This window comes from Nomascus leucogenys, chromosome 3 (assembly GCF_006542625.1).
Source record: "Nomascus leucogenys isolate Asia chromosome 3, Asia_NLE_v1, whole genome shotgun sequence".
Lineage (NCBI taxonomy): Eukaryota > Metazoa > Chordata > Mammalia > Primates > Hylobatidae > Nomascus > Nomascus leucogenys.
The window spans coordinates 38,775,146-38,799,896 of NC_044383.1; the positions used below are offsets into that span (position 1 = coordinate 38,775,146).

The 24,751-nt window shown below is 39.1% G+C and overlaps 1 protein-coding gene across 4 annotated transcripts in view; it reads right to left on the minus strand.

Annotated features, from left to right (window-relative positions):
• Window positions 1-24,751, minus strand: part of LOC100601437 (cytochrome P450 2C19) — a 152,614-nt gene that overhangs the window by 7,368 nt on the left and 120,495 nt on the right. For all 4 annotated transcript variants that reach the window (XM_003255245.4, XM_030809237.1, XM_030809238.1 and 1 more), the window contains 2 exons: window positions 19,881-20,022; window positions 3,787-3,974 (listed from right to left, as the gene is read on the minus strand). In XM_003255245.4, the coding sequence (XP_003255293.2) occupies window positions 3,787-3,974; window positions 19,881-20,022 (330 nt within the window). The remainder of the gene's footprint in view (window positions 1-3,786; window positions 3,975-19,880; window positions 20,023-24,751) is intronic.

A 24,751-nucleotide genomic window follows, 5' to 3' on the forward strand; every position in this document is an offset into this window, starting at 1 on the left:
AAAACAGGAAACAACAGGTGCTGGAGAGGATGTGGAGAAATAGGAACACTTTTACACTGTTGGTGGGACTGTAAACTAGTTCAACCATTGTGGAAGTCAGTGTGGCGATTCCTCAGGGATCTAGAACTAGAAATATCATTTGACCCAGCCATCCCATTACTGGGTATATACCCAAAGGACTATAAATCATGCTGCTATAAAGACACATGCACACGTATGTTTATTGCAGCACTATTCACAATAGCAAAGACTTGGAACCAACCCAAATGTCCAACAACAATAGACTGGATTAAGAAAATGTGGCACATATACACCATGGAATACTATGCAGCCATAAAAAATGATGAGTTCATGTCCTTTGTAGGGACATGGATGAAATTGGAAAACATCATTCTCAGTAAACTATCGCAAGGACAAAAAACCAAACACCGCATGTTCTCACTCATAGGTGGGAATTGAACAATGAGAACTCATGGACACAGGAAGGGGAACATCACACTCTGGGGACTGTTGTGGGGTGGGGGGAGGGGGGAGAGACAGCATTAGGAGATATACCTAATGCTAAATGACGAGTTAATGGGTGCAGCACACCAACATGGCACATGGATACATATGTAACAAACCTGCACATTGTGCACATGTACCCTAAAACCTAAAGTATAATAATAAAATAAAAATAAAAAAAATAAAAAAGTGATTAAAATATTCCTTAAAAATTGGGAAATTTTAAATATAAGCTGTATAGTAAATAATATTATTGTATCAATAACTCCACAATATGAATGCTATTATTATTATGTAGGAGAAAATCATTGTTATTGAGCTACATATACTGAAGTATTGAGGTGTAGATAGATGGATGGACAGATAGCAAAGTAGATATATATACACACTGCCATATGTACATATACATGTATGTGTGTAATGTTATTTATTCTTAAAAATTTTATAATACAAAGGTGAGGAAAAATTCTACCACTAAGTTTTCATATAAATAGTCTAAAATTTTGTTTTAAAAAATATTCTCTTGAATATTTATAAACAAGTATTCTATTAAAATATTTTTAAGATACCAAAGCAGATTTATTTCAACAAATGTTACTTGAATAAATAGAAATTTATAGACACTGAAGCATGACCATTATTACTCCATACTACAAAATTAATTTGAAACATGTCATTGATGTAAATATAAGAGCTAAAACAAAAAAATTATAGGAAAGTTAAAAGTCAGTCTTTGGAATCTTGTGCTGACAAATATTCTTTAAATAGGACACAAATCAACTGAACATCTTTGCAGAAAATTCTACTGGACAGGAATGTCTTATATTGGGCATCAGTAAACAATACTCTCTGCACAAGTCCATCCTGCAACCTGTTTTTGTATAGTATGTGAGCTAAAAGTATTTACATTGAACAAATGCAAATAAGAAATAATATTTTTGAACAAAATATTTTGAAACAAATATTTATGGGAAATTCACATTTGTTTCTATAAAAATTGGAAGATATTCATTTGCACATTGTCTATGACTGCTTTCATGCTACAATAGCAGATGTCAATGATTGCAACAGAAACATCATGGCCTAAAAGTCTAAAATATTTACTATCTGGCCCATTACAGGAACAGTTTGCCAATTCCTGTCTCAGACTATTATCTCCACCTAGATAAGTGGATCCAGCCTGTAGCAGAAGAACACATTTGCCTGATTTGTAAAGAGGGTAGAATTGGCCACACAGTGCTGCACTTTTCTGTACAGGGCTGTTCCACAAAGAAGGGATTCAGTGGGTGATTCCCTTGTGCTCTGGGTTCTCAGGGCTCAAAAGACACCAGGCATAGCATGAGCTGCCCTGCAGGCGGGTGAATGAAGAAGCTCATCAGATGCAGCACTCCCCCCCAACAGGTCACCAAGCTGATGAAGTGGATTGGGAGACTGGCGACTCATCCTGATTCTTCAGTATATTTCTCATTAATTAGTTATAGGAGAAGAAATGTTTCATTACTATTACCCTCAGACCCTAATTTTGAGAAAAGAAAGCCTTCTCCTGGTTATCTCCTGTGTTTGTGAAAACAGAGTGCATTGAACTCTTAACTCTTGTACTAAATCAGTGACCTCAGGGTAAGCCCCATAATCTCTTGGTAAATTATCAATTCTGTCTTCTTCAAAAGATGACATTAGTAATTGCAACCTTACCAATCTCATTGATTTTCCCCTTGAAAATACAACTTTAGGTTATATTATTTTTAATTTTACTAATAATATGTCTTGGTTTAAATTGGAAAAGATTAGGTTTGAGACGGCAACTAGAGTGTCTGGATGAACACAGAAACCATGTGATAGAAGGCAATCATAAAGCTGCCAAGACAAAAATTGGTCTCAAGATTCCAGAGGTAGGAGAAACTCAGAGAGCTAAGCTAACACTAACAGTCAATTTTCGACTGGGTTCACATTATGTACAATTCTGAATCATGACAACAGATGTTATGTCATTATGACTGCCGATGGGGGAGGAATGAATCTTTCTTTGAAGAATATAAACATCCTTTGAAATTCTGCACTTTCTTACACCTAACATCTGGTATTTAACCAAAAGTTATTAGGCATTTCAAAGATACAACTAAGTGATCACAAGAAGAAAAGTGGGGACAGGGAGGCAATAAAAACAGACTCACATTAGGAAACATTTCTCACTTAGTTTTATAAGGCTGGCATAACCTTCATATCAAAAATCTTGAAAATTCTGAAAAAGAAAATTACAAACCAAATCCTTGTGAATGTAAACACAGAAGCCCTAAACAATATGAGGAATATAAATTCATCTCTATGTGCATACTTATTTATATTTATACTCTTTTCTATATATATGTGAGGACAAATTTCCCTAATCTGATAAAGAATTTCTTCCAAAATCTACTTCAAGCATCATTCTCAATATTGAAATGTAAAACTTCCACTGCTTTCTGCAGATTAGAAATGAGAAACAAGGATGCCCACTATTAGCAATTCTATTCAACACTCTCCTAGAAATTCTAGCCAATGCAATAATGAATGCAATAAAGAGAAATTAAGCCCACAAGAATTGGAAAATAAATAAAACAATATTAACACAGATACAGTATACTGTACACAGAAATTCCAATGAATCCAGAGATAAATTATGAACAGTGATTAGTAAATTTAGCAAAGTTGATAGATTAAGGTCATCAGAATGACAAAAACTAATTATGTTTCAACATACCAAGTACAAAGAAATCAAAAGGCATTTTGTAAATTTATAACAACAACAAAAATATTAATTATCTAGGAAAAACCAAAGACTTGCAAGCCATGACAACAAAATCACAACATTCCTAGGAAAATAAAGAAAGCGCAAATAAATTGGAAGCATAATTATATTCACAAACGGAAAGACTCAAGGTGTCAAGATGTCAGTTCTTTCCAAACTGACCTATAAATTTAATGTCGCCCTGACAGAAATTCTAGCCCAATGTTTTGGGAAATTGACAAATTAATACCTTCAAAATTTATCTAGAAATATAAGTACCTAAGAGTAGCCAGAACAATCTTGAAGAAAGAGAATAGATCTGAAAAACACACACTGTGAGACACTAAGACCTGTTACAAATCTTTATAGTCCTATACTGGAAACAACAGAAAGTCTAATACTGCCACACATAGGAGTTATGCACTTCTCTCACCCTGGGATGGTAGAGGATAAGAATCATACAGTGAATCTGAGGAATAAAAGAACATGGAGTTGCAGTGTAGGAGAAACAAACTTACCTTGGGAATGAGGTAGTTTCTGAATTTAACGTCACAGGTCACTGCATGGGGCAGGTTGGTGGGGATGAGGTCAATGTATCTCTGGACTTCGTGCACCACAGCATCTGTGTAGGGCATGTGGCCCCTGTCCTGCATGCAGGGGCTCCGGTTTCTGCCAATGACTCGTTCAATCTCTTCCTGGGCTTTAGCTGACAAAACACAAGTAAGAACTGATGGAAAAGGAGAAAAATGGCACATTTGTTGTAGCAATTCAGGGGTACATGAATAATGATGAAGGTATCCAAACATCATTATAAATTTAAATTATAGTGCTGGAAGTATGTGTAACTTAAAGAGAGGACTGTTACAGATACACAAATGTGTAACTGTGCCTTAAGCTAGGCATTAAGAAAAATCTGTACACATATATGCAGAGAAAATTATTATCAATAAAGGAAGACAGGAAGAAATGAAAGAAGGAAGAGAAGTCCACAAAACAACCAGAAAACAAATAACAAAAAGGCAGAAGTCCTTAATAATAACACTGAATGTAAATAGACTAAAATCTCCAATCAAAAGACAAACTGACTAGATGAAGAAACAAGAACCATTAATCTGTTGCCTAAAAATAAAACACACACTCCACTTAAAAAGACACACATAGACTGAAAATAAAGGAATGGAATGAGACAGTACATTCCAAAGGAAACAAAAAAAAGAGCAGGAGTTATTATATTTAAAGCAGACAAAATAGACTTCAAGACAAAAACTGTAAGAAGAGAAAAAGAATATAACAATTGGTGATAAATCAGTCAGCTTGGCAAGAGGATGGAACAATTTTAAGTATATATGCAACCAACAATGGAGCACCCAGATTTATAAAAGAAACATAATTAGAACTAGAGAGAGATAGGCCCCAGTACAACAATAGCTGGAGACTTCAACACCCCACTTCAGCATTGGACAGGTCATCCAGGTAGAAAATCAACAAGGAGACATTGAACTTCATCTGCATTATAGACCAAATGGATCTAATAGATGTTTGCAGAATATTTCATCCAACTGCTACAGATACACATTATTTTCCACAGCACATGGATTGTTATCAAGAATTGACCAGATGTTAGGTCATGGAACAAGTCTTAAAACACTCAAAGAAACTGAAATAATATCAAGCATCTTCTCTGACCACCAAGTAATAAAACTAGCCATCAATAACACAAGGAAATTTGGAAACTACACAAATAAATGGAAATTAAACCATATGCTCATGAATGGCCAGTGGGTCCATGAAGAGATTAAAAAGGAAATTCAAAAATTTCTTGAAACAAATGATAATGGAAACACAACATACCAAAACCTAGGGGCTATAGCAAAACCAGTACTAAGAGGAAAGTTTATAGCTCTAAGAGCTTACATCAAAAATGGAGAACATGTTCAAATAAATCTAATGATGAATTCTAAAGAGCTAGATAAGCAACAGCAAATGAAAACCAAAGCGCAACCCCCTTTGGGTCCCCTCCCTTTGTATGGGAGCTCTGTTTTCACTCTATTAAATCTGGCAACTGCACTCTTCTGGTCTGTGTTTGTTACAGCTTGAGCTGAGCTTTCACTAGCCATCCACCACTGCCGTTTGCTGCCATTGCAGACCCGCTGCAGACTTCCATCCCTCCATATCTGGCAGGCTGCCCACTGTGCTCCTGATCCAGTGAGGTGCCCATTGCCATTCCTGATAGGGCTAAAGGCTTGCCATTTTTCCTGCATGGCTAAGTGCCTGGGTTCATCCTAATCAAGCTGAACACTAGTTGCTGGGTTCCACAGTTCTCTTCCATGACCCATGGCTTTTAATAGAGCTATAACGCTCACTGCATGGCCCAAGATTCCATTACTTGGAATCTGTGAGGCCAAGAACCCCAGGTCAGAGAACACGAAGCTTGCCACCATCTTGGAAGTGGCCCACAACCATCTTGGAAGTGGCTCACCACCATCTTGGGAGCTCTGTGAGCAAGGACCCCCCCCCTGTAACATTTTGGTGACCACGAAGGGACATCCAAAGTAGTAATATTGGACCACTTTCACTAGCTATTCTGTCCTATCCTTCCTTAGAACTGGAGGAAAATACCAGGCACCTGTCGGCCAGTTAAAAACAATTAGCGTGGCCACCGGACTTAAGACTCAGGTGTGAAGCTATCTGGGGAAGGGCTTTCTAACAACCCCCAACCCTTCTATTGGGGATGTTGGTCTGCCTGGAGCCAGCTTCCACTTTCAATTTTCTTGGGGAAGCTGAGAGCTGACTAGAGGCAGAAAGCTGTTGTCCCGAACTCCCAGCAGTAGCCAGTTGAGATCATGGCACAGCCAGAAGTCTCTACTCAGCAGTCACCCATGCATGCGCCCCTACCTTTCCTTCTGACCCATACCTCCTGGGTCCTGACCACGCCTTTCTTGAAAGTGTAGCCCCAAAATTCTTCTTACCTCTGAATCTACTTCCTCTGATCCCTGCCTCCTAGGTACTAATGTTTCAGACTTTCATTTCCTCTAGCAAGTTGTATCTCTAAAGGGATCTAAGGAGACTCTACGCTACATCCTTAGGCACCTAGGCTATAACCCAGGGAGTCTTATCCCTGGTATCCCTCCTGATTTAGGCATACAGCTCTTGACATGGGAAGTTACGTGGGACCCATTCCCCACCACGCTTGCCAGGGCCCCAAGTTTGTAATGGCTAAGAGAGAGAGACAAAGAGGGAGTCAAAGAGAAAAAGAAAGAAAAAGGTAGAAATAGTTAAAAAAAAAAAATTGTGCCCTATTCCTTTAAAAGCCAGGGTAAATTTAAAACCTGTAATTGGTAATTGCCACTTTGTTGTCAGTGTAAGTAAGGGTGTAGTAAATCCTTAACCCAGTAACCCACGGATGGGCCAAATGCATTCAGTCGGCAGTGACAACTGCTTAACTAAAAGTAGAAAAGTAACTTTTAGAGGAAATCTGATTGTGAGCACACCACACCAGTTCAGAGTTATTCTAAGCCAAAAAAAAAAAAAAAAAAAAAACAAAAATGTACCTCACTAACTCAAAAATCTTAACATATGGGGCTATTATGTTAGAAAAAGGTAATATAACTGCAACCACTGATAATTCCCTTAACCCAGCAGATTTCCTAACAGGGGATTTAAATCTTAATTACCATGCAACCGTCCAACCAGACATAGGAGGAACTCCCTTCAGGACAGGATGATAGATTGTTCTTCCCAGATGTGAGGAAAAAACCACAATGGATATTCAGTAATTGATACAGAGACTCTTGTGGAAGCAGAGTTAGAAAAATTGCCTAATAATTGGTCTCCTCAAACGTGCAAACTCTTTGCACTCAGCCAAGCCTTAAAGTACTTACAGAATCAAAAGACTATCTCAATCCTGACTCAAAAGGTTCAATACACCCTCTCTGAAACAAATTTGCGTAAGAACAGTTGTTTATGCAAATGTATCTTGATGGGGCAGCTGGGTTGTTATGAAATACTCAGGAACCCAACCCAGCTCTAGGACTCACCCCTAAGTGCACAGGCAATGTTAGGCATGCTGGTAAAGGACCACTAGAATCCAGCAGCCCCGATCCCTTTTTCTTTGTGGTCAAGAAAGGCAGGAAAAACAGGTGCAGGACTGCTACATTGGTAAGCATAAGTAATCTGATTAGCAGAGGTCCATGGGTGGTTACACACCCTGGAAAGGAACTCACCTCTGAGCGCAAAGGCAATGTTGGGCATGCTGGTAAAGGGCCACTAGAATCCAGCAGCCCAGGCCCCTTTCTTTGTGTTCAAGAGAGGTGGGAAAACAGATGCAGGACTGCTGCATTGGTGAGTGTAACTAATCCGATAAGCAGAGGTCCATGGGTGGCTACGCACCCTGGAAAGGAATAAGCATTAGGACCATAGAGGACGCTCTAGGACTAATGCTCATCGGAAAATGAATAGGGGTGCTGGCATCCCTATGTTCTTTTTTCAGATGGGAAACATTTCCCCCAAGGCAAAAATTCCCCTAAAATGTATTCTGGAGAATTAGGACCAATTTGACCCTCAGACGCTAAGAAATAAATGACTTATATTCTTCTGCAGTACCGCCTGGCCACGATATCCTCTTCAAGGGGGAGAAACCTGGACTCCTGAGGGAAGTATAAATTATAACACCATCTTACAGCTAGACCTCTTTTGTAGGAAAAAGGCAAATGGAGTGAAGTGCCATATGTACAAACTTTCTTTTCATTAACAGACAACTCACAATTATGTAAAAAGTGTGATTTATGCCCTACAGGAAGCCCTCAGTCTACCTCCATATCCCAGCATCTCCCCAACTCCTTCCCCAGCTAATAAGGACCCCCCTTCAACCCAAACGGTCCAAAAGGAGATAGATAAAGGGGTCAACAATGAAACAAAGAGTGCCAATATTCCCCGATTATGCCCCCTCCAAGCAGTGCGAGGAGGAGAATTCTGCCCAGCCAGAGTGCATGTACCTTTTTCTCTCTCAGACTTAAAGCAAATTAAAATAGGCCTAGGTAAATTCTCAGATAACCCTGATGGCTATATTGATGTTTTACAAGGGTTAGGGCAATCCTTTGATCTGACATGGAGAGATATAATGTTACTGCTAAATCAGACACTAACCCCAAATGAGAGAAGTGCCACCATATCTGCAGCCCAAGAGTTTGGCGATCTCTGGTATCTCAGTCAGATCAATGATAGGATGACAACAGAGGAAAGAGAACAATTCCCCACAGGTCAGCAGGCAGTTCTCAGTGTAGACGCTCACAGGGACACAGAATCAGAACATGGAGATTGGTGCCGCAGACATTTGCTAACTTACATGCTAGAAGGACTAAGGAAAACTAGGAAGACTATGAATTATTCAATGATGTCCACTATAACACGGAAAGGAAGAAAATCCTACTGCCTTTCTGGAGAGACTAAGGGAGGCATTGAGGAAACATACCAGGCAAGTGGACTTTGGAGGCTCTGGAAAAGGAAAAAGTTGGGAAAATCAAATGCCTAATAGGGCTTGCTTCCAGTGCAGTCTGCAAGGACATTTTAAAAATGATTGTCCAAGTAGAAGTAAGCTGCCCCCTCGTCCTTGCCCCTTATGTCAAGGGAATCCACTGGAAGACCCACTGCCCCAGGGGATGAAGGTCCGCTGAGTCAGAAGCCACTAACCAGATGATCCAGCAGCAGGACAGGACTAAGGGTGCCTGGGGCAAGCGCCAGCCCATGCCATTACCCTCACAGAGCCCCAGGTATGCTTGACCATTGAGGGCCAGGAGGTTAACTGTCTCCTGGACACTGGTGTGACCTTCTCAGTCTTACTCTCCTGTCTCAGACAAGATCTGTCATCCAGATCTGTCACTATCCAAGGGGTCCTAGGACAGCTAGTCACTAGATACTTCTCCCAGTCACTAAGCTGGGACTGGGGAACTTTAGTCTTTTCACATGCTTTTCTAATTATGCCTGAAAGCCCCACTCCCTTGTTAGGGAGAGACATTCTAGCAAAACCAGGGGCCATTATACACCTGAACATAGAAGAAGGAACACCCATTGGTTGTCCTCTGCTTGAGGAAGGAATTAATCTTAAAGTCTAGGCAACAGAAGTACAATATAGATGACAAAGAATGCCCGTCCTGTTTAAGTTAAACTAAAGGACTCCACCTCCTTTCCCTACCAAAGGCAGCACCCCCTCAGACCCAAAAGATTGTTAAGGACCTAAAAGCCCAAGGCCTAGTAAAACCATGCAATAGCCCCTGCAATACTCCAATTTTAGGAGTACAGAAACCCAACAGACAGTGGAGGTTAGTGCAAGATCTCAGGATTATCAGTGAGGCCACTGTCCCTCTATACCCAGCTGTACCCAGCCCTTATACTCTGCTTTCCCAAATACCAGAGGAAGCAGAGTGGTTTACAGTCCTGGACCTTAAGGATGCCTTTTTCTGCATCCCTGTACATCCTGACTCTCAATTCTTGTTTGCCTTTGAAGATCTTTCAAATCCAACCTCTCAACTCACCTGGACTGTTTTACCCCAAGGGTTCAAGGATAGCCCCCATCTATTTGGCCAGTCATTAGCCCAAGACTTGAGTCAATTCTAATACCTGGACACTCTTGCCCTTCAGTACATGGATGATTTACTTTTAGCTGCCCGTTCAGAAACCTTGTGCCATCAAGCCACCCAAGCACTCTTAAATTTCCTTGCTACCTGTGGCTACAAGATTTCCAAACCAAAGGCTCAGCTTTGCTCATAGCAGGTTAAATACTTAGGGCTAAAATTATCCAAAGGCACCAGGGCCCTCATTGAGGAATGTATCCAGCCTATACTGGCTTATCCTCATCCCAAAACCCTAAAGCAACTAAGAGGGTCCCTTGGCATAACAGGTTTCTGCCGAATATAGATTCCCAGGTATGGTGAAATAGCCAGACCATCATATACACTAATTAAGGAAACTCAGAAAGCCAATACCCATTTAGTAAGATGGACACCTGAAGCAGAAGTGGATTTCCAGGCCCTAAAGAAGGCCCTAACCCAAGCCCCAGTGTTAAGCTTGCCAACGGGGCAAGACTTTTCTTTATATGTCACAGAAAAAAACAGGAACAGCTCTAGGAGTCCTTACACAGGTCCAAGGGATGAGCTTGCAACCCATGGCATACCTGAGTAAGGAAACTGATGTAGTGGCAAAGGGTTGGCCTCATGGTTTACAGGTAGTGGCAGCAGTAGCAGGCTTAGTATCTGAAGCAGTTAAAAGAATACAGGGAAGAGATCTTACTGTATGGACATCCATGACATGAATGGCATACTCACTGCTAAAGGAGACTTGTGGCTGTCAGACAACCATTTACTTAAATATCAGGCTCTATTACTTGAAGGGCCAGTGCTGCAACTGTGCGCTTGTGCAACTCTTAACCCAGCCACATTTCTTCCAGACAATGAAGAAAAGATAGAACATAACTGTCAACAAGTAATTGCTCAAAACTACACCACTTGAGGGGACCTTTTAGAGGTTCCCTTGACTGATCCTGACCTCAGCTTGTATACTGATGGAAATTCCTTTGTAGAAAAAGGACTTCAAAAAGTGAGGTACACAGTGGTCAGTGATAATGGAATACTTGAAAGTAATCTCCTCACACCAGGAACTAGTGATCAGCTGGCAGAACTAATAGCCCTCACTCGGGCACTAGAATTAGGAGAAGGAAAAAGGGTAAATATATATACAGACTCTAAGTATGCTTACCAAGTCCTCCATGCCCATGCAGCAATATGGAGAGAAAGGGAATTCCTAACTTCTGAGGGAACACCTATCAAACCTCAGGAAGCCATTAGGAGATTATTATTGGCTGCACAGAAACCTAAAGAGGTGGCAGTCTTACACTGCTGGGGTCATCAGAAAGGAAAGGAAAGGAAAATAGAAGGGAACTGCCAAGCAGATATTTAGGCCAAAAGAGCTGCAAGGCAGAACCCTCCATTAGAAATGCTTATGGAAGGACCCCAAGTATGGGGTAATCCCCTCTGGGAAACCAAGCCCCAATACTCAGCAGGAGAAATAGAATGGGTAACCTCATGAGGACATAGTTTTCTCCCCTCAGGATGGCTAGCCACTGAAAAAGGAAAATTACATTTGCCTGCAGCTAACCAATGGGAATTACTTAAAACCCTTCACCAAACTTTTCACTTAGGCATTGATAGCACCCATCAGATGGCCAAATTATTATTTACTGCACCAGGCCTTTTCAAAATTATCAAGCAGATAGTCAGAGCCTGTGAAGTGTGCCAAAGGCACTGCAGGCATACATTTCAATCCCTGTATCTTTAACCTCCTTGTTAAGTGTGTCTTTTCCAGAATTGAAGCTGTAAAACTACAAATCATTCTTCAAATGGAGCCCCAGATGCAGTCCATGACTAAGATCTACTGCGGACCCTTGGACCAGCCTGCTAGCTCATGCTCCGATGTTAATGACATCAAAGGCACCTCTCCCAAGGAAATCTCAACTGCACCATCCCTACTACACCCCAATTCAGCAGGAAGCAGTTAGAATGGTCGTTGGCCAACCTCCCCAACAGCACTTGGGTTTTCCTGTTGAGAGGGGGTACTGAGAGACAGGCCTAGCTGGATTTCCTAGGCTAAGAATCCCTAAGCCTACCTGGGAAGGTGACCACTTCCACCTTTAAACACGGGGCTTGCAACTTAGCTCACACATGACCAATCAGATAGTAAGGAGAGCTCACTAAAATGCTAACTAGGCAACAATGGGAGGTAAAGAAATAGCCAATCATCTGCTGCTTGAGAGCACAGTGGGAGGAACAATGATCGGGACAAAAACCCAGGCATTTGAGCCAGCAATGGCAACCCCCTTTGGATCTCCTCCCTTTGTATGGGAGCTCTGTTTTCACCCGATTAAATCTTGCAACCGCACAAAAAAAAAAAGAAAAAAGAAAGAAAACCAAAATTAGTAGAACAAAAGGAATAATAAAGATCAGAGCAGAAATAAATGAAATTTAAATGAAGAAAGCAAAACAAAATATCAATGCAACAAAAAGTTGCTTCTTTGAGAAATTAAACAAAATTGACAAGTCTTTAGCCAGACTAAGAAAAAAACAAAGATTCAAATAAATAAAAACAAAAATAAAAAAGGAAGCAATACGACTGACACTGCAGAAATTCAAAGAATAATTAGTGGTTACCATGAGCAACTATATGCCAATAAATTGGAAAATCTAGAAGAAATGGACAAATCCCTAGACATATATGACCTATTGAGATTGAACTAGGAAGAAATCCAAAACCTGAACATGCAATGACCAGTACCAAGATCAAGCCTGTAATAAAAATTATCCCAATAAGAAAAACCCCAAGACTGGATGGCTTCACTGCTGAATTTTAACAAACATTTAAAGAAGAAATAATACCAACCCTACTCAAACTATTCCAAAAAATAAACAAGAAGAGAATACTTCCAAACTCATTCTATGAGGCCAGTATTACCCTGATACCAAAATCAGATTAAGACACATCAAAAAAAGAAAACCACAGGCCAATACGCCTGATGAATACTGATGCAAAAATCCCCAACAAAATACTAGGAAACCACATTCAACAATACAATAGACAGATCATTCACAATGACCAAGTTGGATTTATCTCTGTGATGCAAGGATGGTTCAACATGTGGAAATCAAGCAGTGTGATACATCATATCAACAGAATGAAGGATAAAAACCGTATGATCATTTCAGTTGATGCTGAAAAAGTATTTGATAAAATTCAACATCCCTTCTTGATAAAAATTCATTAAAAACACTTGAGATAGAAGGAGCATACCTCAACATAAAAATTCTATATGACAGACCTACTACTAGTACCATACTGAATGGGGAAAACTGAAAGCCTTTTCTCTAGGATCAGGAACATGACAAGGATGACCACTGTTGCCATTGTTATTCATCATAGTACTGGATGACCTAGCAAGAGCAATCAGACAAGAGAAAGATATAAAGGCTATCCACATTGGAAAGGAAGAAGTCAAAATATCCTTGTGTGCAGATGATATAACCTTATACTAGGAAAAACCTAAAGGTTCCACAAGATAATTATTAGAACTGATGAACAAATTCTGTAAAGCTGAAGGATACAAACTCAACATAAAAATCAGTAATGTTGATATATGCCAACAGTGAACAATGAGAAAAAGAAATTTAAAATGTAATCCCATTTAAAATAGTCATATATAAAATTAAATACCTAGGAATTAATTTAACCAAAGAACTGAAAGATCTCTGTAATGAAAACTATAAAGCACTGAGGAAAGAAGTTTAAGAGAACACAACAAATGGAAAAATATTTCATGTTCATGGGTTGGAAAAATCAATATTATTAAAATGTCCATAGTATCAAAACAATCTACAGATTCAATAAAATCCCTATCAAACTACAAATGACATTCTTCACAGAAATAGAAAAAAAAAATCTTTAAAATTAATATGGACCCACAAAAGACCCAGAATAGTCAAAACTGTCCTAAGCAAAAAAAAACAAAACTGGAGGAATCACATTATCTCACTTAAAATTATACTACACAGCTATACTAACAAAAACAGCATGGTACTGAAATAAAAACAGACACATAGACCAATGGAACAGAATAGAGAATCCAGAAATAATTTCACACACCTGGAGTGAACTCATTCTTGACAAAGGTGCTGACATGGTTTGGCTATGTCCCCACCCCAAATCTCATCTTGAATTGTAATAATCCCCACACCTAAAGGGCAAGGCCATGTGGGGATAATTGAAACATGGGGTGGTTTCCCCCATACTGTTCTCATGGTAGTGAATAAGTCTCACAAGATCTGATGGTTTTATAAATGGGACTTCCCTTGCAAAGATCTCTGCCTGCCACCATGTAAGATGTGACTTTTCTCCTCATTTGCCTTCCACCATGATTTTGAGGCATCCCCAGCCATGTGGAACTGTGAGTCCATTAAACGTCTTTCCTTTAAAAATTACCTGGTCTCATGTATGGCTTTATTAGAAGCATGAGAACAGACTAACACAGGTACCAAGAACATACACTGGGGGAAAGACCATCTCTTCAATAGATTGTGCTGGGAAAATTTAATGTCCTATACAAAGGGATGAAACTGGACTCATATCTCTTGCCACATACAAAAATCAACTCAAAATGGATTAAAAACTTAAATATGAGACCTCAAACTGTGAAACTACTATAGGAAAATATTAGAAGACATCTCCAGAACATTGGTCTAGGCAAAAATTTCTTGAGCAGTACCCCACAAGCACAGGCATTCAAAGCAAACATGGACAAATGGGATCATACCAATTTAAAAAGCTTCTGCACAGCAAAAGATACAATCAACAAAGGGAAGAGACAACCCACAGAATGGAAAAAAATATTTGCAAACTACTCACCTGACAAGAGATTAATAACCAGAATATATAAGAAACTGAAGTAACTCTATAGAAAAAAATCTAATAATCCAATCCAAAAGTGGGCAAAAGATTTGAATAGACATTTCTCAAAAGAAGACATATTAATGGTTAACAGACATACAAAAAGGTGGTCAACACCACTGATCATCAGAGAAACATAAATCAAAACTACAATGAGATGTCACCTCACTCCAGTTAAAATGCCTTATATCCAAAAGACAGGCAATAACAAATGCTAGTGAGGAGGTGGAGATAAGTGGACCCCCATACAATGTTGGTGGGAATGTAAATTAATATGGCCACTATGGAGAGCTGTTTGAATGTTCCTGAAAAAACTAAAAATATATATTGTAAGTTTTTTAAAAAACTAAAAATAAAACTACCAACAACCCTACTACTGGGTATATACCCAAAAGAAAGGAAATAAGTATATCAAAGAGACATCTGCACTCTTATGTTTGTTGCAGCACTGTTTACGATGGCTAAGACTTTGAAACAACCTGAATATCCATCAACAGACAAATGGATAAAGAAAATGTAGTACATATACACAATGGAGTTCAATTCAGCCATAAAAAAAGAATGAGATTCAGTCATTTGCGACAACATGAATGGAACTGGAGAGCATTACATTAAGTGAAATAAGCCAGGCACAGAAACACAAACATAGCATGTTCTCACTTATTTGTGGGATCTAAAATAAAAAGAATTTAACTAATGGACATAAAGTATAGAACGATGGTTACCAGATACTTGAAAGGGTAGTGGGGGGGGTGAGAAGGGAGGGGTGAGAAGGGAATTGGGGATGAATAAGACCTACTATTTGATAGCAAAACAGTGTGACTATAGTCAATAATAACTTAATTGTATATTTTAAAATAACTTAAAGAGTGTAATTGAATTGTTTGTAACTCAAAAAATAAATGCTTGAGGGCACAGATACCCCATTCTCCAGGACATGCTTATTTCACATTGCATGCCTGTATCAAAACATCTCCTGTACCCCACAAACATATTAATATATACCTACTATGTACCCATAAATACAAGAAATAAAAAAAGGAAAAAAGATAAATCAGTATGTACTTATACATTAGTATATATAAGTAATACAAATAAAAATAATGAAATGTTTGAAAACATAAAGTAAGCATAAATTTAGTCATGAAATTACTGTCTTGGAAAAAAACAGGAATTAGTTTTACATCAAAATAACACGTTTAAACATTAAATTATACAAACAGATTTATGCATATATATAACTGTGTATTTGTGCATCTGTGCTTGTCTGTGTGAGAGTCTGCAATTTGCAATGGTATTCTCTACATTCTCATACTTTCCAAATATACCATTTTGAACATTCTAGCAGATTCTTCTGAAAATACATTCACATTTCTAAATAAAGACCTTGTTTCTATTTCTTACTTATCTTTTTGTAGATTATATTTAATACTTTTTTATTATGAGACATGAAAATTTTAATCTCCATTTTCACCTCATATTTGAACACACCCTCAGATAGACACACTCATTTTTCTACACTGCTTTTTCCAGAATATATTTAGTTGACAATTTTTATGATATCAGTATTCATTGCTTATATCATTCTGACTACATAAATATGGTTCTCTGGTAAGAGAGCTATGATTATATTTTATTTTTAGTGCTTTCTTAAACTTAACCACGTCTCTTTATTTCTATTTGTAATTTTCTGTTTCCCAAGTTAGAATTACTTAGAAATGTTCAGGCAGATGTTTGAACTCCTTTTTTAGTTATTGGAAACTCTCATAAAATCTATCACATCTCTTGTTCTTGCTGTGTCCTCTCACTTCTGAATTATCAACCAGGTCCATTCTGAAGTAGTTGTTTTCTAGGCCTGGTGCTAGGCAGCCTCCCTGGCACTCTCATTGTCCTACGTGAGGTCTCCTGATTGCTGGAGCTCAGGACTTTCTCTAACTAGGTTTCAGGCATTTGAATGAAGCACATTCTCCAATATTTTGCTGAGAAAGGGACAATAGAAGGTAAAATTTTGGCAAATATGCAAGTCTGAAAACACCCTGTTTCTATTAATATGCTAAATAATATTAATAGTTCCTCTTGAGAATTCTGAGTCCTAATTCTTTCAATATGACCTGGTATATCTCTGAAAGTTTTTGTGATTTTCCCTTTAATTCTGGTGTCCTGAAATTCCATGACCCTGCGTCTAGCAGTGTATGTTTTCATTTCATTCACTCTATTAGACATTGAAGATAATTTTCTGTTAAGATGGCAAAAGAAAAATGTCATTTCTCTAGATTAGTTCCCTTTCGGTAGGATAAAGCTAGCTGCGGAGTTTTAGGAAGCAAGATGAATAAAAGAGCTTTAAGTCTCCGAATTGAGGGTGTGGACCCTTACCAAATCTGCCTTTCTAGCCTACACCTCATGTCTTTTCTGGCACTGCCCTGTGTTCCTGAGTACAGGGCTTCTTAAACTCAGTTTCTCTAGAGAGTAAGCCTCCTTTTTCTTGTGGGAGAAAATTAGTTACTTGATGAAGAGAGTTGCGTAGGAAACCTAGGCAGAGAGAGCCTCCTTTTTCAGCCTCATTCTCTACCATATTTGACCCTGGGTACTTCCAAATACTAATATTGAGGGGATTTAAGGGACACTGATTAATTTTCCTCCTTGATAAATTTTCCTCTTCTGACTTTTTGGTTACAAGTTTATGCTCTCTGTACAGATTTATTATTCCTCCATTTGTGCTCTGTGTCTTAGAAATTTGTTAAAGCTTTATTGACTATTTCCTGTACTCTACCTACCTTAAAGGGCTCAAACAGCTAATATCCCAAATCTATAAAAAACTAAAACAAATCAACAAGCAAAAAACAAAAAAAACAATTAAAAATGGTCAAAGGACATGAACAGACACTTCTCAAAAGATGACATACAAGCAGCCAACAAACATATGAAAAAATGTTCAACATCACTAAGCATCAGAGAAATCCAAATCAAAATCACAAGGAGATACCATCTCACACCAGTCAGAATGGCAATTATTAATATTAAAAAGTCCAAAAACAAGAGATGCTGGTGAGATTGCAGACAAAAGGAAATGCTTTTACACTGCTGGTGGGTATGCAAACTAGTTCAGCCACTGTGGAAAGCAGTTTGGATATTTCTGAAAGAACTTAAAATAGAACTTTAGTTGACCCAGCAATCCAACTATTGAGTATATACCCCTCCAAAAAATAATTCATTCTATCAAAAAAACACACACACCAATATGTTCAGTGTAGTGCTATTCACAATAGCAAAAAAATGGAATCAGCTTAAGTGCCCATCAACAGTAGACTGTATAAGGAAAATGTGGTAAATATACACTGATATGGTTAGGCTGTGTCCCCACTCAAATCTCATCTTGGACTTTAGCTCCCATAATTCCCACATGTCATGGGAGGGACTCAATGGGACATAATTTAATCATGGGAGCAGGGTGTTCCCATGCTGTTCTTGTGATAGTAAATAAGTCTCTATCAGAGACTTATTGTGAAGCCTTTCCAGTCATGTGGAATTGAGAGTCCATTAAACCTCTTTCCTTTATGAATTACCCAGCCTCAGATATGTTTTTATTAGCAGCATGACAGCAGACTAGTATACACACCATGGAATACTACGCAGCCATATAAAAGAACAAAAATCATGTCTTTTGCAGCACTATAGATGAAGCAGGAGGCCATTATCCTAAGAAATCTAATACAAGAACAGAAAACCAAATACCACATGTTCTCACTTATAAATGGAAGGTAAACATTGAATACACATGAACCTAAAGATGTGAACAATAGACACTGAGGATCACTAGATAGGGGAGGGAGAGAAGGGATGTGGGTTGGAGAACCATCTGTTGGGTACTGTTCCTACTGTCGGTGTGATGAAATAGTTGGGACCCCAAGCCTCAGTGTTACACAACTTACCCATGTAACAAATCTGTATTTGTACCCTTTAATCTATAAAAAAAGTTGAAAAAATCTTCTAGAACGTTATAGGTTAGTAATTGTTCAAAAAAAGTCCTACTTCTTATTTGTAATTAGGTTATTGTCATTAAATGGGGGATACTGACACAGGGGAAAAAAGAATATTTATTATCTGCAGCATAACCAAAAGTCTTTAAAAGTAAATTTCTAAAGTAAAGTTATTCATAAAAGATAAAATTATTGACCCCCCCAAAACAATTCTTATTTTATCCAACACCAATTTCATGGAAACTGTCTCAGGTACATCTTCTGACTAAATGGAACATTCTTTAAGTACCCCTTTTAGTAAACAGAATCAACTTTCTCATGAATCTAACTTTTTAGAATACTTATCAGACTAGGAATTTTTTCAGGCAGCCTCACTACATTTCTAGGATTACCATTTATCCTTCAATAAGAAGAGTTTCCAGTTTCCCTACTCCAGCATTTGAACCTGAAATTTTGAGAATGAGAAAAGTTATCTTTAACAATACACTTGCTGTTCAAAATGGCCTTTTAATAATAAAACCAACATGCAAACCCAGGCCAACTTATGTTGTCTCTTCCTGCCATAAGTCATTGTCGATGAAATCCAGATACACTGGGCCAGAGCTCTATTGCTTTTGAAACTGCCATGCTGTCTTCATTTCTCTGTTATCTTCCTCTACTGTGCAAAGATGTCCTTTTTTTCTTTTCTTTTCCTTTTTTTTTTTCTGAGACAGGGTCCCACTCTGTCACCCAGGCTAGAGGGCAGTGGCACAATCTTGGCTCACTGCAACCTCCACCACCCAGGTTCAAGAGATTCCCATGCCTCAGCCCCCGAGTAACTGGGATTACAGTTGTGTGTCACCATGCCCGGCTACGTTTTGTATTTTTAGTAGAGATGGGGCTTGGCCATATTGGCCAGGCTGGTCTTGAACTCCTGGCCTCAATGATCCACCCACCTATGCCTCCCAAAGGGCTGGGATTACAAGCATGAGCCACTGCGCCAGGCCAGGATATTCCATTTTAATCACACCATTAAATTGGGACAGATTACAGCTGTGGGTGCAGAAATTTAAATAATGAAACTTCTCTAAGAGAAACAGGAAGGAGAACACTAGCAGCACCTTCCCAACATCTTTTCTAAAACTCCATTAACTCATCATCTGTGATCATACCTGTGACCTCTGGGTGCTTTAGCAGGAGAAGGAGAGCATATCTCAGGGTTGTGCTTGTCGTCTCTGTCCCAGCTCCAAGTAAGTCAGCTGCAGTGATTACCAAGTTTTCAATAGTGAATTCAGACTGTTGGTTTTGCTTTTCCTAGGAATGATTTGGTGCAATTATCTGACAAATTATTTAACAGCATATTTGATGACAGTAAATTCAAAATTACTCACATTGTATACTTAACAACATAGAAACTGTAAAGTATAGCACTCGAAAAAAATATTGTATGGTGTAGTGGATGCTGTAGGCCAACTGGCCCAAACTTTATTTCCTACCCCCTTATTCCATGCTTGCTTAAAAATTCCATTTGTCAGGCTCTGCAGTTAGCTGACTCACACAGCATATATTTTGGCAAAAAAAAAATAAGCAGAAGATCTCTAGGTCCACTTCTTCTATTTCCTCTTTCATACTCAAAACACAAATGTGAAGATATAAAGACATTATCTGTTAAAGTTATTATTACCCGGAGACAACCACAACTTAAATTAATAAAAATAGGGAAATTAGGGCCATATCATTAGATACTATGAGCCTGAATCAAGAGTCTGCAATTTTCTTCTTCTGTCAGAAAGGTACATGGACTCAATATTGCCTGCAGATTCATTATAAAGTTGAAATTTTGTAAAAACAAATATGAAAAAAACAACATGACAGTAAAACCTAGAATAAATTATAGAGAAAGAGAATGAGTTTACAATGACAAGATGGGCCCACACTATTGTAATCTATATGGGAGGCAATGGACAACTTGTTCTAGAATGCAAGTAGTGCAGGAATAAATAAAAATATACAAAGTGAAGAGAAAGGAAAATGATGAAAATGGAGAATAAGGACATTAATTGCCCACAGGGAATAAAGGAGAGAGTAAGGGTAAGGCATATGCCAAGGCTCAGAGACTGGAGTTCTCATAATTTGGAAGTTCGGAGAGAGAAAGCAACGGATGAGGAATACTTAGTTTGAATTAGGACTGGGGTGTTGATATGATGCGGAATTGACAACAATAAGGGGAAAGTTTTGAATACTGAGTACAAGAGATCATCAATATACAAAAACATATTACTTTCTAACAAGTCCCCAGGCCAGCAATATATTAATGATGCCTTTAGAGTTTCCAAGTGACCTATGTTGTGTTAAATATTGTGTAGTTAACACTGCTGAAATAGACTAGATTCTCTCAACATGTGTAGACAAAGACAGTCCTCTCCCTTGGTAACATCAGCTTCACACAGTTTTCTAAGCTTGTCATGTTGAAAATTACTCTTAAGTAAGAACAGCGCAGTCACAAACCAGTATTAACATTTCCATCTGTTGACTTGAGCTTGGTTACTTAGCATTAATAAGGTAGTATATCCTATCTTATTAATGATAGTAGCCATATTATAGTTTCTGGGCTCAAATCTAAAGAGCACCCCTTCTACATCAGAGGCAGGCCAGGGCATTTTCCTGCACCTCACCCTCAGAAACAGACTCACAGCTACAACTCAGTCTGTGGGCTTCAGCTGCTAGGGTGTGCTGCAGAGTCATAGGCCTTGGTTCTGTGGGCAATCTACATTCAACCCTGCCACAGAGAGTGAACCTGCACCACAAGACCCAGGTATCACAATACATGATTAAAAGACCCTAAGTCTAGAACGATGCTTCTATGACAACTTCAAGGACCTGTACTTATAACCCAGCACAAATGCCGCTGAGTGTATGCCATGTCAGAGCTGACACCAAAAGGAATCCCTTAGGCTAAGTCACCCTAATTTTACGAAAATAAAAATAGGAGGATGCCCAAATACTTTGACACTAAAGACATTAACAACCTACACTACTCCTGATACTGCTGCAACCTTCTACAGCCTAGGCCACTGAGGCACCTAAAATTATTGCTGATGTTGGCCATAGCTAGAGAAACTACACAGATACTATCACAATGCATCTATTCAAAAACTGAGTTACCCACTCTTCGTCACCTGTACACAAACACTCAACTTCAGATAAAAGTCTTTCTCTATGAAATTCACTCTAGAAATTTTGGAATAGCAATTGTTCCATCACATGCATAGACATCAATGCAGGGACACAACATGAAAAATAAAGAAATATGGCACCACCAAAGGGACATAATAACTCTTAAATAACAGATCTCATTAAGAAAAAATCCACAAACATTCAAAAAAGGAATTCAAAATAATTACCTTAAAGAAACTCAATAAGGAGGGTGGCTGGCAAGATGACCAAATAGGAAAAGCTCCAGTCTGTAGCTCCCAGCAAGATCAATGAAGAAGGTAGGTGATTTCTGCATTTCCAACTGAGGTACCTGGCTCATCTCACTCGGAATGTTTAGACAGTAGGTGCAGTGCATGGAGGCTAAACTGAAGCAGGGAGGAATGCTGTCTCACCTGGGAAGCCCAAGGGACTGGTGAACTCCTTCCCATAGCCAAGGAAAGTCTTGAGGGACTGTGCTGTGAAGAACGGTGCACTCTGGCCCAAATACTACAGTTTTTCCATGATCTTCACAACCCACAGACCAGAAGATTCCCTTGAGAGCCTACACCACCAGGGCCCTGGGTTTCAAGCACAAAACTGGGCTGTCATTTGGGCAGACACCAAGCTAGCTGGAGGGGTTTTTTTCATGTCCCAGTGGTGCCTGTAACACCAGCAAGGCAGAACCATTCAGTACCCTGGAAAGAGGGCTGAAGCCAGGGAGCCAAGAGATCTAGCTCAAGGGATCTCACCCCCATGGAGCCCAGCAAGCTAAGATCAACTGGCTTGAAATTCTATCTCCCAGCACAGCAGTCTGAAGTTGACTGGGGATGTTACAGCTTGGGGGATGGGGGGAGGGGCATCTGCCATTGTTGAGGCTTGAGTAGGTGGTTTTCCCCTCACAGTGTAAACAAAGCCTCCAGGAAGCTAGAACTAGGTGGAGCCCACTTCAGCTCCGCAAAGCCACTGTAGCCATACTGCCCCTCTAGATTCCTACTCTCTGAGCAGTTGCATCTATGAAAGACAGGCCACAGTCCCAGTCAGGGGCCTATAGATAAAACTCCCATCTCACTAGACTGAGAACCTGGAAGAAGGGGTGGCAGTGGGTGCAGCTTCAGCAGACTTAAATGTTCCTGCCTGCTGGCTCTAAAGAGAGCAGCAGACCTACCAGCAGGGGTCAACAGACACCTCATACAAAAGAGCTTTGGCTGGCATCTGGCAAATGTCCCTCTAGGATGAAGCTTCCAGAGGAATAAACACACAGCAATCTTTGCTGTTCTGTGGTCTCCACTGGTGATACCCAGGCAAACAAGGTTTGGAGTGGACCTCAAGCAAACTCCAGCAGACTTGCAGCAAAAGGGCCTGACTGTTAGAAGAAAAACTAGCAAACAGAAAGGAATAGCATCAACATCAACAAAAAGGATGTCCACGCAAAAAACCCATTCAAAGGTCATCAACATCAAAGACAAGAGGTAGATAAATCCACAAATATGAGGAAAAAAAAAAAAAACAGCACAAAAAGGCTGAAAATTCCAAAAACCAGAACACCTCTTCTCCAAAGGATCACAACTCCTTGCCAGCAAGGGGACAAAACTGGACAGAGAAAGAATTTGATGAATTGACAGAAGTAGGCTTCAGAAGGTCTGTAATAACAAACTCCACTGAGCTAAAGGAGCATGTTCTAACCCATTGCAAAGAAGCTAAGAACCTTGAAAAAAGGTTAGACGAATTGCTAACTAGAATAACCAGTTTAGAGAAGAACATGAGTGACCTGATGGAGCTGAAAAACACAGAACGAGAACTTTGTGAAGCATAAATAAATATCAATAGCCAAATTGATAAAGCAGAAGAAAGGATATCAGAGATTCAAGATCAACTTAATGAAATAAAATGTGAAGAAAAAATTTTAAAAATAAGAATAAAAAAAATGAACATAGCCTCCAAGAAATATGGCACTATGTGAAAAGACCAAATCTACGTTTGATTGGTGTACCTGAAAATGATGGGGAGAATGGAACCAAGTTGTAAAACACTCTTCGGGATATTATCCAGGAGAACTTCCACAATCTAGCAAGGCAGACCAACATTCAAATTCAGGAAATACAGAAAACACCCACAATGATACTCCTCAAGAAGGGCAATCCCAAGATACATAATCGTCAGATTCACCAAGGTTAAAATAAAGGAAAAAATGTTAAGGGAAGCCAGAAAGAAAGGTCGGGTTACCACAAAGGGAAGCCCATCAGACTAACAGCATATCTCTCTGGAGAAGCCCGACAAGGCAGAGGAGAGTGGGGGCCAATATTCAACATTCTTTAAGAAAAGAATTTTCAACCCAGAATTTCATATCCAGCCAAACTAAGCTTCATAGGCAAAGGAGAAATAACATCCTTTACAGATAAGCAAATGCTGAGGGATTTTGTCATCACCAAACCTGCCTTATAAGACCTCCTGAAGGAAACACTAAATATGGAAAGGATTAACTGGGAACAGCCACTGCAAAAACATACCAAATTTTGTAATGACTGTCAATACTATAAAAAAAACTGCATCAACTAAAAGGCAAAATAATCAGCTAGCATCATAATGGCAGGATCAAGAGTTTGAGACCAGTCTGGCCAACATGGTGAAACTCTATCTCTTCCAAAAATATAAAAATTAGTCAGATATAGTGGCACATGCCTGTAATCCCAGCTACTCTGAAGGCTGGGGCAGGGGAATTGCTTGAATGAGATCATACCACTGCACTCCAGCCTGGGCAACAGAGTGAGACTATGTCTCAAAATAAATAAATAAATAAATAAATCCATAATGAGATACCACTTTACATTCACTAGGATGGCTTTAATAA